The sequence below is a fragment of the Solea senegalensis genome, linkage group LG5 (assembly GCF_019176455.1).
Source record: "Solea senegalensis isolate Sse05_10M linkage group LG5, IFAPA_SoseM_1, whole genome shotgun sequence".
Lineage (NCBI taxonomy): Eukaryota > Metazoa > Chordata > Actinopteri > Pleuronectiformes > Soleidae > Solea > Solea senegalensis.
The window spans coordinates 19,999,369-20,016,415 of record NC_058025.1 but is presented as its reverse complement, the minus strand read 5'-3'; the positions used below and the strand labels follow the sequence as shown (position 1 = coordinate 20,016,415).

The 17,047-nt window shown below is 41.7% G+C and overlaps 2 protein-coding genes across 2 annotated transcripts; one reads left to right on the top strand and one right to left on the bottom strand.

Moving 5' to 3' along the window:
• Positions 1–86: 86 nt before the first annotated feature.
• Positions 87–6,228, bottom strand: entr1 (endosome associated trafficking regulator 1). The gene is made up of 10 exons (XM_044025665.1): positions 6,050–6,228; positions 4,958–5,073; positions 4,794–4,874; positions 4,402–4,502; positions 3,443–3,590; positions 2,900–2,973; positions 2,698–2,809; positions 1,705–1,767; positions 775–914; positions 87–472 (listed from the first exon to the last, which is right to left on the bottom strand). Exons 1-10 carry the CDS (start codon positions 6,090–6,092, stop codon positions 382–384), a joined length of 969 nt encoding a protein of 322 aa, XP_043881600.1. The 5' UTR covers positions 6,093–6,228; the 3' UTR covers positions 87–381.
• A 41-nt stretch (positions 6,229–6,269) lies between these two features.
• Positions 6,270–12,994, top strand: chek2 (checkpoint kinase 2). Its single transcript, XM_044025662.1, has 15 exons — positions 6,270–6,407; positions 7,934–8,252; positions 8,680–8,804; positions 8,991–9,123; positions 9,329–9,419; positions 9,504–9,600; positions 9,745–9,798; positions 9,903–9,967; positions 10,362–10,461; positions 10,639–10,725; positions 10,830–10,993; positions 11,083–11,198; positions 11,449–11,534; positions 12,614–12,712; positions 12,787–12,994. Exons 2-15 carry the CDS (start codon positions 7,943–7,945, stop codon positions 12,895–12,897), a joined length of 1,638 nt encoding a protein of 545 aa, XP_043881597.1. The 5' UTR covers positions 6,270–6,407; positions 7,934–7,942; the 3' UTR covers positions 12,898–12,994.
• The last annotated feature ends 4,053 nt before the right edge of the window (positions 12,995–17,047 follow it).

Below are 17,047 nucleotides of genomic sequence, written 5' to 3'. Positions count from 1 at the left end.
GGTTCCTCCCTTTTTAAGCACATGTAAGCCCCGCCCCCAGCCTTCTTTTCCAGTCTTTCAGGTGTAACAGACAAAACACTCAAGTGTTTGATAAACAAACATAGAGGTTTAATTCGAGTAAAATATTCACGATCGACGACATGTTTCAGTCCTGATGACACCGTCTGTTACAACGTCGCTGTCATCACTCTGTCCTCAAGAGACAATGTTCAACAAACTGACCAATCAGGAACCAGACGTCCCCCCCAGTTGCTTTGATGCCATTAACGCTTCAGTACAGGTGAGGATCGAGACTCACAGAATGTCCTTTCTGTGCTGTTTCCATGACAACCATATCCTCATGTCCATCAGATGGAAGGTGCAGGTGTAGTCTGGAAGGGTTCAGGACTCTGAGCTAATGCTAGAAATCTTGTCGATGGACTGAAGGAGCTGCGAGACCAGGCGGAGTGTCTCTGCTTCCCTCAACAGCTGACTGAAGACAGACAGACAGACAGAAAGTTTTAGGCGCAGGGGCTTCCAAAAAATGTATAATTATAAAATTCCAGTGGTATAAGCAATGACATTGATCGGGCGAGGTCAGACAAACATCTCACAGACAGACAGATGCACAGATGTTGGATTTTAAGTCTTCTCGTTCTGAATCTAAGCAGGAGATGTTGACAGTTGCTAGTATGATGCTGATTTACTGGTGGAAATGACATGTGTTTTTAACCCGTGTAACATCTGTACACAAGCACAAGGTGGCACCATCCTTGTTTGATGGCAGGTACTGACCTGATGGAAGTGTGGGCGTGGCTTGCCGATTTGTTCAGATACTCAGACGCCACCTGTGCATTTTGCCTCATCGTCATAATGACCTGAGACTCTGCCGCCTTCAGACTGTCGTTCTCTGACCGCAGCAAGTCCACCTCTACCTACATCACACCGACACACACACACACACTCACACTATTCAGATCTCCATACATCTCTTCACTCAAGTGCAAGGATGCAGGATCACCGTCATTATTGTAAAGTGAAGAAGCTGTTTTCATGTAAACTTCAATAAAACTTTTGATTAACTTGTTTCACTGTTGTGACAAAAACACTTCATCTGTAACACAAGAGAGTAAGAGTAAATAATGCAGTAATGATGAGTCACTGCCTCGTCCTGAACTTTCATAGCACATTCCAGTTGCCTCAAAAACAGAAATGGAACCGGAATGATGCCACAACCAAATTAAGTGCGATACAGTTAGTCTTATTGGTTCAGTTCTCTATGTAGCAAGACAATGTAAGCCCATTGTCATCACATAACCTGTAATTTCATACATAAAACACCATACCAACATAACAGGCAAAAGTGCTAAAAGACAAAAGAATAATCATAATACATCTTAAGGAGCTGCTATCTTGAGTTTGGAGCAGGCGTTCAAATTAGTTGACTTGAAATTACAACTTTAGGAGATGCTCAAACTGAAATGTCCTACTTTCCTTCAAATGGAACGCACTATAAATCTGATTTAAAGTCCAATGTCTACCTAGTGGCTCAAGCATCAGGGAATTAAAACATTTTATATAAAGCATCACTTAAGAACACATAAGAATTGGTGTGTCTGCATGTTCAAATGTTCTGCTTTTCTTTCAGCAGTTCAAGGTTAGATGCTTTTCACCCCTCTTCAAGGAATGATGACAAAAATATTTTAAATAGTGAGAAAGACTTACCTGTAGCTGCTGAAGCTCTGCCTTCAGTTTGGACACACAGTTCTCAGCCTTCATTGCTCGCTTCTGTTATATAAATAGATAAGTAGAAGTTATTTATAAAAAAGTCAAAATGTCGTCATAAAATAGAGTCATAAAATACATTGAAAGGGATTATTTGTTTTGTCCGAGACATTCACACAATCCACAGCAGGGCATTAACAGAAAAGCCGATGGGTCGACGTCAGTGGCACAAGTCGACAAGTTGCATGTTTTGTTTTTTTTGCTCTCTGTGTGTGCACTTGTGTACACAATACAATCTCTCTGATTTTATTGAGAGTTGGGTACCCGGTCACCACGCTGAGGTTAGAGGTTCTGAGTGCAGCAGTCTGTTGTGCAACTAAAGTTACCTGAAAATAAGGTATTAACCTACACACTGACTGTTCATGTTACAGAGAACTTTAAGAAAAGTGGCTGATTGTTGTACAGCTGTGTCAATGTGACGACGTCATCAAGCGACTTTACAGATAAGTCCATCTGAAAAATGGAAGTCATTCATGCCCACAACAGTATATCTGCCTCTTATCTGTACTCTCGTCTGTCATCATCTCTCATCTCTACCTCCTCACATTAGATGAACCAAATCTCCCCATCTCTGAAAAGGCTCCACCCATACTGACACTTGTTTTATTTGTTAGACTCTCACTTTCTCACTCTTTTTCCTTTTTTAGGTTGCTTTGCAGCGTGGGCAGTTATCCCTGCTGGAATAGTGAGTCAGAGTCTCTGGAAGAAACAGTCTGTCTGGTGGAGACCTGTACACAAGCATAGTTCTCTCACAGACAGTTGATTTACATTATGCTGAAAGGTTAGAATGGATTTACTGATCAACACCAAACATACTGTATGTTGCCTACCCAAGCTTTAACATGAAGCTTCAGTAGAAACATCATTCCTGGTGTGAATGAACTGACTGAGTGACGAGGACAGGGATGTGACGTGACAAGTCCTAGTCCATACCGTCATCAGGTGGAGGTTCTGCTCCACAGACTGAACCATGTTCTCAAGATCCTGAGCCTCCTTCTCCTCTTTACGCCTCCTGTGGAGCAGCTCCTCAGTCAGCTCCACCACTCTGATGGGGAAGAGTACAAACACAGAGGCATGATGGGTAAATTGACTGGTTAATCTGTGCTGTAGTGGGATTGGTCAGGGGTTTAATCACCTGCGTTCATTAGCGTCTGAACTCCTCTGCAGCTCCCGAATGGTTCTCTTTAACAACATGTTCTCCTCTTTTACCTGAATCACACACACACACACACGCTAATGTGCTATCATAATTTAAATATAATAATTTCAACAACATAAAATGTGCTTTCTCCAGCTGTTGCTGCCTGTATAAAACCCTTTAATGTTTGAAAACATGTTCAAAAATGATGATTTCTGTTTAATGAAACACCAGAGTTTGAGTTTAAAATGACTGTTGACAAAAGCAATAACATTAGGACAAACGGAAGTGGCTCAAAACAAGGCTATGCACTAAAGGCACAAAAATAAAAAACGCTTTAGTTCTTAAAAATGTGGTAGTAGTAGTAGTGGTGGTAGCTGATGTAATATATAGAGGTAGTTGTGTTCAGAAGGGTTCTTTGCTCCATGTCTTCAGTTCTTCAGTCTTCAGTTCCATGTTTAATGCATGTTTTAAATGTTCTCCATTCCCTGTTATCTGAGGTTCTGCTCTGGTCATGAAACACTGTTTTCTGTGTGTTACCTGTTGTATGTGGCTGTTCCTTCCACTCCTTCTCCTGAGGGAAGTGCCTGGTTCTGCCATGGAGGTCTCATCATCCCCTTCATAGTTCTCTCCTCCTCCTCCTCCCCCCCCTTCTCCTCTTTGCTGGTCATCAGGTTTTGAGGAGAACCTGTTTGATTGAGATCCAGCTCAAACTAAAGTTATGATGAATATTTCAGATGATTTGTTTGATTTACAGCTGAATGTTAAACAATTTGCTAAATATGTAAACTGATCCTGGATCAGATCAAAGTAACACAAAAGTGTTGTTTGACTAAATAAATGGTATCATTTAAAATAACATCTGCATATCACCGTTGTGTTAACTTAACATTAGGCCTAATCCATTTCAGGGAAGTTGATATCACACAGTGTAATTTGGCTTCTACAATAAGACATGATGCAATTTTAAGTTTATAAATGTGTATCTTCAATGTGATTTTACAATTTAATCTACAAATGAAGTATGATTTAAATCAGTTACATATTTCCCATTCTTTAGGCAGTGGCTGGAGGTGTTAGCTGTTTTGTCAGATGACTTTTGGACCAGTCAGTACCAGAGGAGTCTGAATCCTTTTATAGTGCAGTAACAGCTGTCACAGTTTATCTCAGCCAGTCTGTGAGAACATTATCAGTGAGGGAGCTCACATGACATAAACTCTGTCTCTGTTTGTTCTGCCTGTAGTTGAAATAATACCTTCTAATATGTATTGAATGTAAACTGGCTGTTGTTCAATTTGTGCAAGCTATGGTGTAACTTCAACACAAGTCTGGGGTTTTCTCCCAGTCTCAGTCTTGGTCTAAAGTCTTGTCTCAACTTGGTCTTGGTCTTGACCTGGTCTGTCTTGGTCTTGGTCTCAATACCCTCTGGTATTGATATTGTCTTAGTCTCGGTTTTGGCTGTCTTGACTACAAGTCTACCAGTCAAAGAGCAGACTGACCTGGTCTCCTCTTCATCATCGTCCTCCTCCTCTGTGTAGAGGGAGGAAGTGCTGTCAACACCAGACTGAAAGCTCCGCCCCCACCCCTCCTCTTCTTCCTCCTGATTGGACAGATAGAAACAGTGCTGGTTGTTACTTCATATGAGTAACTGATGGTTAACCTAGGACACCAGTGACTCTGTTGTAAATAAAGTGGTTTTAAGTTCAGGTGTGGTCTTCTCCTGTGTCTCATGAAACCTTGTTTCTTTTGTCCTCATCTTCAAGAAAAAGTAGTTTGTTTGTTTTTTGACCGCATCCAATCCTGACCTTTTCATCCAAGAGCCTGGGAGCTGTGTTAGATTCAGATTGAACCTAAACCAGTGAGCGCACATTGAGTCATGAAGTTACTCTACCCGTGGTGCCAGAGAGGGCTCGCGGAAGAAATGGCTTCTGACATCAGAGTCAATGGTTGAGGTCCCAACATCAAACATGCCCTGAGAGCAGAGGGTTTACAGAGACAGAAACATAGTGAGTCAGTGAAACTGTAACTTTGCTACAAACTCTGTGGTCTGCCTACCTCACTGAGTGCCTGATGCTCCTGATGCTCCTGGTCCTGGTCCAGGTCCTCGTTTTTCCAGCGTAGGAACTCTCTGAAGGAGAAGGGGTTCAGCTCACCAGGCTGCATCTCTTCATCTGGAGAAAAAAAACAGTGAAGAGTAATCATGAGAATCAGGTTTATTACTAGAACATACATGTAATTAGCTTTGACAGTGAATGTCAGAGGAGTCTCTGACCTTGTTGATGTGAGCGGATCTAACAGACCTAATGTAGCTGCAACACAGATCTCACAAAGATCTATGGTGGAAAAACTTTTAATTAATATAGAGCTAATATAAATAAAACACAAAATAACATAGATCTCACTTGGAGATTTAACTTGGACCCAACTTTAAAAGATAGTTCAGGTTTTTTGAAGGGTGACACATCGTCAGAACTGACCAGACTGTACACATGTCCTTACTGTGAACCAGTAGAGACACTTAACAAAAGGCTCACCTAAGTTAAATATACACTAGCTTCAAAAATGTACGCTATTCTAAAAATGTGTTTGCCATTTTTCCAACTACGAACTGAAGTTTGTGTCTCTTTGTAAACTCCAGGCACCAAAATCTGTAGTGATTTATAGCTGGGAAGGACACGGGACCAGGAATCTTCTGCTTTACAAAAGAACATATTTGAACTTACTGGATCAACAACTTATGTCCTGATGTAAAATGCTGATTTAAGTGACATGAGCTTAAGTTTTCCAGTTCCAGCACTTGCTTTGTAAAGTTGTTAAAATCATTGTTTTCCTTGTGTTACCACAGGCAGCCATGTTTTCAATAACAGTGGTCATGCTTGGTTCTCAGTGATGGTCAGTGAAAGTCAGATCTGACTGTGTGTCAGTGCCTTAACGGTCAAGGTACACAGAACAATAATAAATAAATAAATAAAACAACATAGATGTAAGAAAAAGACAGTGGTGGTCATGATGAATCCAGATGTTGTCTGTCTCGCAGCTGTTAAACTGTGGACACGCTCCCTGTCAACTTGAAAGTGAAATGTGATGTTTGTTTGTTTTTATCATAACAAACAAACGTATTCTGGAGTGATCTGAACGTGGACTCACCGTCCGTGATGATCAGGGTCTTGGCTGTCCTCTGGTTGGACATGATGACGTAGGTGGTGGACACAGTCACTTATTCATCACATTTATCCTCGTCGTCTTCTTTCGGCGGATGCTCCCGAGTCCCGCCGTCTCTCCACTGCAGGACAAATCCAGACCCGGAAACACACCAGGCGGCTCCATGATCACGTGACCCTTTCTCTAACTTCTCATTGGCTGCAACCATGACATGACGTGAAGGTACGGCACGCTACAAGGAAATAGGTTTCCTACTTAAGTCCCGATAAAATTCTTCAGCACGTGTCAAGTGTGACGGTGTCCGGTTAGTTGACCTGCACAGCGGAGACAAACGTCTTACCCGGTGAGTGTTCGACTAAGGTGTTCACATTAATTTGACACGGCTCGTTTCCTCGGTGATGTGAGGAGGCTCAGTGGGCTGAGAGCGGATGTGATTTTTTTAACTAAATGACATTTTTTAATGTCATTTAGTTCTGGATCACGTTCAGTACATCCTGAGTAGCAGGCGGTGGAGAGAAGGGGACTTAAATGTCTTATTGTCAAAAAAGAAATAAACATCAGGCCTGGTTATGGGCACGAGAGGAGGAGGAGGAGGCAGAGCTGGTGTTCACCGAGCTCTGTGTGTCTGCAGAGAGTTGCACGCACGCATCTGACGGGAACGCGCACGATTGAAGTAGACAACATTGAAGGCGATACTTTTTATTAATGAATATAAATTATCCGAGGATAGTAGTTTATGTTTTTACTTAGTGACTAGAAACGTTCTTCTTACTAACATTCCTGAAAACGAGTTCTATTTGACATGAGTTGATTGTTACATAATGAGTGAAATGAAAATGACAAGCATCCCAAATGCTCTTCAAAATAAAAATAAAACGGGTGCATTTTTCGGCAAAGCTGGTGTTACAGCTACCTTATTTTGCCAGGAAACTTGTTACACATGTGAAATTAACTCTCATATGCAAGAAGTTATCCACATATTACATGGGCACCACCGTTTAATTCCAAATGCTCTACAAAATAAAATAAACAGGGGGTGCATTTTTTGGCAGAGCTGGTTATACATTTTTATGTCCCCAGAACGTTTGTTACACATGTGAAATTAACTCTCATATGCAAGTATACATCCAAATATAACACGAGCGCCATCACTTTACCCCAGATATATACAATGAACAGGGTGCATTTGTCTGCAGTGTTGGTGTTACAGCTGCCGAGATTTGCATCCCTCATTTTATTTAGCCAAGTTACATATGGGAAATTAACTCTTGTATGCAAAAAGACAACAATTCTTCTGCACCTACTCTCAGCTTTGTTCACAAAGCAACACTTTATATGTAATTTCATTGCTTGAAAAAAGCGAGTTGTGTTTGGTGTGAACAAACCCATTATTACAAAACTTTTAGCATCTTTAACCAGTCATTGGACAGTTCAGAGAGCGAGAAAGAAAGAGAGAAAGAGAGAGAGAGAGTCTCCACTTCACTTATTCTGCATAAAATTCCCTTCAGACACCAACAAATTGCTACACTGCAAAGAAACCTAAAAAAAGGGAAAAGAGTTGAAAAGAGAGTAGGAAAATAAATGCAATGCAATGTGTCAACATTAGCAAAGAATTTTAGAATGGAGAGATGTTGCACATACGTGGGTCTGCCTGTGCTCATTTGATGAGAGGAGATCAGGAATGATGGCTACAATACCAAGATATATTTTAATGACCTATGGATACAACTGAAACATAAACTATTGTTTCCAATGATCCTGCCTACTGCCGCTGTAGAATAGGGCCTGATAAGTATGATCTTCACTTGTACATTTTGATTGTGGTTAGTTCCAATGTGTAATATTTTGTTTTGATATTTTAATCTGCAGAGGTAGACCATGTCTGAGGAGGTTCCACATGAGGGTGACCAACCCCAATCCTCCCAGCCTGCCACCCAGTCTCAGGCACAGTCCACCCTGTCCCCATCACAGGCACTTTCCACTCAGTCTCCGTCCCAGCCCAAGTCCCAGTCCCAGACTGGTTCTAGTTCATCTAGCGGACCAACCTCAGCCAGCCAGTCGTCCAGTGGCTCTGGGACCCTGAGCAGCTTGGACACCATTCCTGTCACTCTGGCATCTGTCCCAGAGGAGCCTGAACCACAACCCTGGGGCCGCCTGCTTCCCATGGCCCGAGGTTTCAGGAGCCTTGGTGAGTTCTGGCAAAACCTGGTTGTGACCTGCTAACACATTAGCATATCGTTATTAGTTGTTATTAGTAGCACACATCATTTATGACTACCTGTTAACTCTGACTTTCAGTTCAGGATGTCCTGGGTACAATCTGTATGTTGAAAATACAGCATCATTGGTTCTGCTTGAATGCAACAGTACACATGTATGGTACAGGTCGTAATCAGTTTTGTTTTTGTCTGACTTGTGTGCTCGACTGCAGTAACTAGTGGCACCAAAGTATTCATTTTAAATCTTTAATGTTACATATAATAAGAGTCAAGCAGCACCTGTTTGTTTATGCCTTAAAAATCATGTATGTAATCGTGATTTTGTGATATCTAATCCAATAATATATAATTAAATGGTATGTAATTATATACTATGTAAAATTATGTTTGTTGCAGACTGTATAGAAGACCACTACCTGTTTGGACGTGGTGCAAAGTGTAACTACATTCTGGATGATCCTGATGAACCAGGATCCACCAGGGCCAGAATCTACAGCAAGAGACACTTCAAGATTTACAGAGTAAAATGACTTTGTTACTACAACTGTAATTACTAATGCTACTTCTCTGTCTCCTCTGAGAACTATGACATCGACCACTACTACTGTTTACTTGTTACTGACTCGTCAGCGTGCATGCGTGTTTGGCACGAGTACGGTCTGTGTCTCTCAGTCTCTCAGACTCTGTCTGGCTGTCTGTCTTCTCAGCTGGGCAGTGAGGTCTTTGTGGAGGACTACAGTAATAATGGGACTTTTGTTGATGGGATACTGATTGGAAAAGACAAGAAGCTTCCTCTCGTCAACAATGCTGTCCTTGCTCTGGCTGAGCAACGAAACAAAGGTGAATGAAATGTGACATGTAGAAATTAGGCACAACCTGTGGAACCTTGTAATAATGTTCACAATCCTGCTGAGTTCTGCTGATACATGAGACATTTTTAAACATTGATTTGCTGAATAATTAACGAGTCACTACAAAAAATAACTGTCAAAGTATTGATAAAGAAAGATTGCTAGCTTGTCTTAACCTCTCTCTCTGTCTTCAGTCTTTGTTTTCATTGACCTGATGTCTGATGATCAGTCCAATTTACCTAAAGAGCTTCAGGAGAAATATCTGCTGACTCGACGCATTGGCACGTGAGTGTGACGCTTAACACGGCTGTGATGTCACATCCTGCGCCTCGCTATACATTTGATTGTGTGTGTGTGTATGTGTTTCAGAGGAGTTTGTGGTGAAGTAAGACTGGCCTTTGAGAGAGGGAGCTGTAACAAATTTGCAGTGAAAGTAATAAACAAGAGCAACTTTAAGTCTGAAGGGGTGAGTCTGCTCCTCTGTTTCCTACAAACATGATGTCGAAATATGTAGTTTCTCAGAGCTGTGAAGTGACAGTCTGATGTCCCTCTGGACAGATTACAGCCAGGGACAATGATCATGTGATGCATGCTTTTATTTTTGTCACAGACAGCAACCAGAAATGCACAGACTGAGATAGAGATTCTACAAAGAATAAATCATGTGAGTCTGAAACGAAGGAAGAGACATGATACAAACTCTTGATGGTATTGGTCAAACACCAACGATAGCCCTCTTGTCTCCTCTCCTTCTGTCCTTTCCTGCAGCCATGTCTCATGAAGACATGGGACTTCTACCAGACAGAGGACAGTTACTTCATCGTGTTGGAGCTGTGAGATGGCGTTGGACTCTTTTCAAACTGTTAGAAAGTGAAAGTGATACTCTGTGGTGTTTTGTGTGGTTGTATGACACATAGTCAGCATTTCACATAAAGGTGTCTTTAAGTCTTTGATTTCTGCTTTATCTCATTAGACAGTGAACATATTCTTAAGGTATTGTTGACTTAAACTCACATAGATGTACATCTATGATAGTAAATCTCTTTATCTCAGTGTCTCTGCATGTTTTTACAGAGAGAAAGCCTGCCTATATTGTGTGGTTTCTAGATTCAGAGGTCATGTACAGTGCAGGCAGCATTATGTAAAATGCTGATTTTATGTCAATACAACCACATTTAAAAAAATCTTGGAGTGGACCTTAAACAGCCAATGTGCTGTTTTCCTCAGAATGGAGGGAGGTGAACTCTTTCAAAGAGTGAAGTCTCAGCAGCAGCTTAAAGAATCTGTGGCAAAGCTTTACTTCTACCAGATGCTGCGAGCAGTGCAGGTGAGCACATGTTACTATGGTTACGAGTAAAACTCTATTATCCTCCATAGTCTGAATGTGCATTAGACACACATGGAACAGAGTTGCACGTGTGTAATAGTGAGGATTTAATGGATTTAAACATTTATTTGTAAATAAATAACCTGTGTGTGTTGCATATGTGATGTGCATGTGCAGTATCTCCACAGTAATGGAATCATCCACAGGGACCTGAAACCAGAGAACATTCTACTGTCCTCGAATGAGGACATCTGTCTCATCAAGGTAGACATTCAGTCATCATGTTGACTGACTGACTGACTGGTTGGTTGTTTGGTTGACAGACTTCTCTTTCTTCCTCTCTCTCTCTCTCCCTCTGTGTGTACCAGGTGACAGACTTTAACCAGTCCAGAATCCTGGAACAGGCCGTGTTGATGAGGACACTGTGTGGGACTCCATCTTACCTTGCCCCTGAAGTCTTCACCCAGGCATCTACCACAGGATATGGTATTGCTGTGGACGCCTGGAGCCTTGGAGTCCTCCTGTTCGTCTGGTATGCTCACTCATACATCCAATCTGTCTTGCCTCTGCTCTGTCTCTGCTCTGACTGGATGTGTGATGGCATTACTCTCTGTCTCTCAGTTTGGGTGGTTACCCTCCATTCCATGAGAAATTTGGACAACACTCTGTCACAGATCAGATCATCAGAGGTGAATTCACCATGGTTCAGTCCAAGTGGAGATGTATCTCTGATCAAGGTGCTACTGCAATACTACTGTCATTTTACTGCTTTATCACTGCATTACTACAGCACAAGTGAAATACTGCTGTAATGGTGTTTTAATATTACTATTGTACTACTGCAATACAACTGTAGTACTATGTACAAATGTACTAATACTGCAGCACTGATATAATACTATGGCACTTCTGCAATATGAATGCAGTCAGTACTACAGTAAAACTACTGCAATACACAGTGTGTTGTGTGTTGTGTGTGTGTTACAGCCAAAGATGTGGTGAGGAAGCTGCTCGTCGTCGATCCCAATAAGAGGATGACCATACAAGAAGCTCTGCAGCACCCGTGGTTACAGGTATCAACTTACCTGGTACACAGAACTGCAGTAATTCTGTACATACAAACAAACTAGCTCAAGTTTTCATGCCCAACAAGTCTGGCCAGTCCAGAATCTTACATAGGTTTCTCATGGGTGCTTGAAATCCTTGAAAGTTTGTGAATTTGCAAAAAAAAACCTTTTTAGTTTTTGAAAACCTCCCTAAATAGTAATAATATGGGTTATTGAAAGTGCTTGAAAGAAGTTCAGTAGATATTCAGGTGAATGCCCTTGTGTGTAACAACACCGACTACTGTTTCAATTCAGTTCAATTCAATTCAGTTTTATTTGTATAGCGCCAAATCATAACATACATTATCTCAAGGCACTGTACATAGACAACATCATGGAGAGCGGAGAAACCCAACAATTCACACAATGAGCAAACACTAGGCATTAGTGGAGAGAAAAAAACTCCCTGCTGTTTCATGCACCCTGCGTTGCTTGATGTACGTAGTCGAGGCCTAGGCTGAGCAAATGTTGAGTCATGATTACTAGCACTGTTGTGGACACTGTCTCTCTCTGCAGTTGACAGAATTACGTGATGCCTGGGAAATGCAAATTCCAAGATCTTTGCCTCACCAAAGAAAATCACAGACTGGCTTATCCAGATCCCAAAGACAATCACTTGCAGGTGCAGAGTGCTGCAAATCAATAAAAGGTGACGCCATGGATGAAGCGGCTATTACAAGTTGCCCTCCCATCTTAAGCTGTGTCGGCACATCCGGTCCATGAATTTGAGGGGATTGGTCCTGGAAAGTCATTGAAAAGTCCTTGAATTTGATGTCAGTCAAAGCTTGGGAATCCTCCTTACATCCTGATTCAGGGTCTTACATCCAGCTCAGGTGAGGTCTAGAGTCCAATCATAGTTTTGGGACTTACATAATCCTAAAGTCAGGTCTAGAATCTTATCCTGGCTCAGGGTTTTACATCTAGTTCCTGGATGTCAGATTTTGTTTCAGGTTCAGTGTAAGAATATTTCATGAATTGAAGGTATCACAGTTCTAATACCATGAGAAAGTTACAGAGACACAGTAAATGTACTGTAATGTTTGTAGGATCCTGAGATGATTGAGACGGCTCATAGACTCATGTACCCCGATGGAGACGCCCCCTCTGCAGAGGCTGCCACAGGAGACAACAGCGCTTCTTCCATGGTAACCACACATTCAAACGTATGTATTCTGTTTCGTAAAAAACGACCCCACCCACTGACTCCTCCCCCCCACAGGAGGTGGAGTCACACTCCACTGGGAGGAAACGAGGACGAGATGAAGAAGATGAGAGGGAAGAGGATCATCCTGCCAAACGAAGCCAGCCCCCACCTGCTCACTTACTGTAGTGGACCAATCTGGTTCAGCCATTGCTCAGGTCATGTGATTCCCTGACTCACTACTGAGAGACTTGTGTAAATAAAGTTTCTAATGTTTTCTAGTAAAGTTTTCCGTGTGTGCTGGTTATGTGATTGTGATCTGTGTGTGAGCTTACAGGTGTTGTTCAGCTGATGATCAGACATCAAGAGGAAAAGGAACATTTTATAGAATTCTGTCTCAGCAAGCTGTAATACAAACATCACTGTTCTGTTACATTACAGATAACATTAGTGCAGATGAATCTGAGTATGATTCTATACTCCATGTAAATATATATATACATACATATATGTGTGTGTGTATATATATATATGTGTGTGTGTATGTATATGTATGTATGTATGTATGTATGTATGTATGAGTAATATGATGGGTTTACTGACTGACTGTCTCTCCATGCAGGTTTCTTAAATCTCACTACATCTTAAATAGACCTGACCTTAACCATTCCAGTGGGGGTGGGGGGTGGGCGGTCTTTGTGGAATCCATGCGGTAAGGATCTTATGTGACCATGTTCTTTTTAATTTCTGTAGCCAATTGACATTTGAATTTGACTTTTTCAATATTATTAAGGTTTTACTAGGCTTTAATATTTTTAATACATGACGTGACTGATTAGCGGGGTATACATCTGATGGAACGATCTTTTGGGAATCAAACCTGAGGACTATCAAAATAAGTAAGACTTTTCTTTAATCCTGCATCATGGAATACCCCCAACCTGCAGAGAATTTTTTGTCTTGAAGAGAGAAACACTTTATAAAATCACTATTAAAATTTAGCACAAGCACACACCTCTCTCCACCATTGTTCGTGTTTGCTATTGAGCCGTTGTCCATAGCATTGAAATCAGAAGGAGGATTCAAAGGAGTAAGGAGACATGGAGAGGAACGTCGGGTCTCGTTGTACGCTGATGACCTACTCCTATAGGTAAACGATCCCCTTCCACCTATTCTCTTAATCCTGGACTCTTTCAGCGTATTCTCCGGGTAACGAACAAAAGACTGCTGTGGTGGACATAAAACACCAAGGAATAATGGTCACAAGATCTATGTAACACTGAAAGAACAGAACTTCTCACTACTGACAGCAGCAGTCAAACAAGGTTGACTTACAAAAATGTAACCATTTACCACTGTCTAGCAGGTAAGTGTAAACAGTAAAAATGAATATCTTACAGAGGTACCTTTACATCTTTCAATGCCCACCTCTCTACCTCCCCCGATCATTTTTCAATCTTATCAACAGCATCATGCATCACCCATGTTCATTTGGGCAGGTAAACAGGCCGAGGGAATACATCTTTGCTCCAGAGCAATCACTGGCCACCTTGGGTATTATTGGGCAGCTAACACAAAAGATTTTCCAGATTTTGTCCAGTTAGAGGCGAATTCATGTTCCGCATCACTCCAGGCACCCTCCCCCTTTCTCTCGCAAATTTCACATCCAACCCCATTGTGACTAATATGTTAAAAATTTGGACTCAAATCAGGAAGCGGTTGGGATAGATCTCTTCGTAACAATCACTTAGTTGTACCAGCCAGCATTGACTCACGCTTTGCAGCTTTGGAAAACAAAGACCTGAGATGCCTGGGAGACTTGAACATAGACGGACTGTTCGCCAGTTTCTACCAACTACGCTTAACCTTTGGACTAGGACTTGTTTCGTTTCTTCCAACTTCGAGACTTTACACAAACCTACTCTCCTCAGTTTCCTCAAGCTCCACCCCTCAGCAGTATAGACTTGGTTCTCCGAGCTAGATCTTTGGCTAAGGGCCATGTCTCATTCTCAGGAAGTTGTTAACTCCTCCTCTAGCTGTGCCAGACTTCCAATTTAAAGTACTCTTTAGACTACACTATAGCAGGACTACTGAGGCTTGTGACAGATGCTCTCAGATGCCCTGCAATGTTCTGGACATGCCCTAAATTGTCTAACTATTGGCAGTCATTTTTGATGTCCTAGGTATATTTGTTAGTCCTTCCCACAGATAGCTATTTTTGTAGTTCCTCCTGATGAACTTAATTCCTTGATTGCGCACAGAAAAGGTTGTCTCTTATGGAAATCCTCCCAGCTACCTTCTTTTGGGCGGCATGGTGACGCAGTGGTTAGTACTGTTGCCTCACAGCAAGAAGTTGCTGGGTTTAATTCCTGGTCGGGGACCTTTCTGTGTGGAGTTTGCATGTTCTCCCCATGTCTGCGTGGGTTTCCCCCGGGCTCTCCGGTTTCCTCCCACCATCAAAAGATAATTATTATTTCTACTGGAGGCTGGAGAAATTCAAATTCAGCCTAAGAGGCCGTCCAGAGAAGTTTTATTCACATTGGAAACCACTACTGGATTATGTCGATGTTGGATTAACTCCCTGCTACTGAAACGTCCCCCTGATTCTACGCTCCTAGCCTACACTACAGAGAAACCTGCAAATTCTGTATAACTTCAAAAACTTCAGTGTTCATCAAGACTAGAAAAGCACTATATACAGCAATTATATGACTGGAGTATAATTTTAATATGTGATGTCTGATCACATGACTCAGTTGGTGAGTTTGTGTTAGCAGAGACCTCACAGGCCATGCTGTTTAGTTACTGTTGTGTCATCAGCTGTGACCTGGTTGGTTAAACACTGAATCATGTGGTGCAGTAACCCTGTGGATAGTGTCTGTAGGATGCACAGTGAGAGTCATGTCACCCTCTCAGCTGCTCCTCTGCTGCCTTGTTGCTCTGTCTCTCACCTGTCTGCCAGGTAAGACAATCACATTTTCATTCTGACTCCTTCACCACAGCAGATTCTGATAAGTTAGACCTTGGACCAGTCTTTAGTCTAATCACATGTCTGGCTCTTGCAAAATGATGTGATTTTTGAACAAGTTATGATTAGAATTGTTTTGGTAAGTGTATGTTGAAGCTGTGCAGAGCGGACAGTGCGCTCTGACTGACTGTTGTTTCCTGGGTTTGTGTTTGTGACCTGCAGCTGTTCTCATTCTAAATGTAAATGTGATTCAGGGAAAGCATGAGCCACTGACTTCTGACCTCTAACCTTCACAGTCTGTTTCATCAAGACACATCGCTGTAGTCCAGTGATGGTTGATCGCAACAATTTCTCAAATATCAGACAATAATCAGCAAGAACAGGGATGCGTGTGTATGCACCAGGTATTACTTGTGTTGTCGGGACCTAAATCTGTTTACACAGTCACATTATGGGGAGAAAACTCATGTCCCAATCACATAAATGATTACATTTCAAGGTGAAGACATGTTGTATGGTTAGGACAAGGTTAGGCCCGTAGTAGTTATGGTTAAGGTCTAAATGTAAGATAATGTAATGTCCTCTGACTTCATGGAAACCAGACTGTGTGTGTTTTTCCCCTTTAGGGCATTTTCTGGTATCAACACTGACCTTGTCTGGACTAGTGGTCCTCATGGAGTCCTAATGAGGCAGAGCCTCGTTCTTGAAGGGCTAAGATATGAATTCTTGTCAGGTTAAGGTTAGGGAAATGACTGTCCAAATGAATAGAAGTCAACGTAGTATCAGACAAATAGTACACTCGCATGTGTATGTGTGTCCAGGGGAAAGTTGTGGTTAAAGGCCAGTGGTTATAATCCATCTTTGAGCTGCAGACTGAGCCAGAGCTACATGGTTAGCATGCTGAATTAATTGCACAAAGTGGTGTTGGAGAGTATAGGTTTTTTCAAGTGTGTTTGTATTGCGACTTGTCTTATACCAGCCTGAGACACATAGACTCTTGCCCTCGCTGAAAAAAAGGAAAGAAAAACAGATTTCAACCCCAAAAGGCTTATCTAAAATCATAAAATCTATGTCCATGTTTAATGCTAATTGGAGATGACAGTACCTCATGCAACCACAGTTCAATATATCTGAATTGTCCCTTTAAATAACACATTGCTGTAAGGATGTGATGTACAGTAATGTAACTGCTTACTGTATTATTGTTATAAATCAGTGCAATGTTGTCTGCAAACGAAAGACAGACAAAACAATTAAGACTTAATAACATAATGAACCTTTTGCGTAAAACTCCTCCATCTCACCTCTGCGAGCTCGTTCGACTTCTCTCTGCTGTTAATGCCTTTGCTGTTGTACCTGACTAGAGTTGTG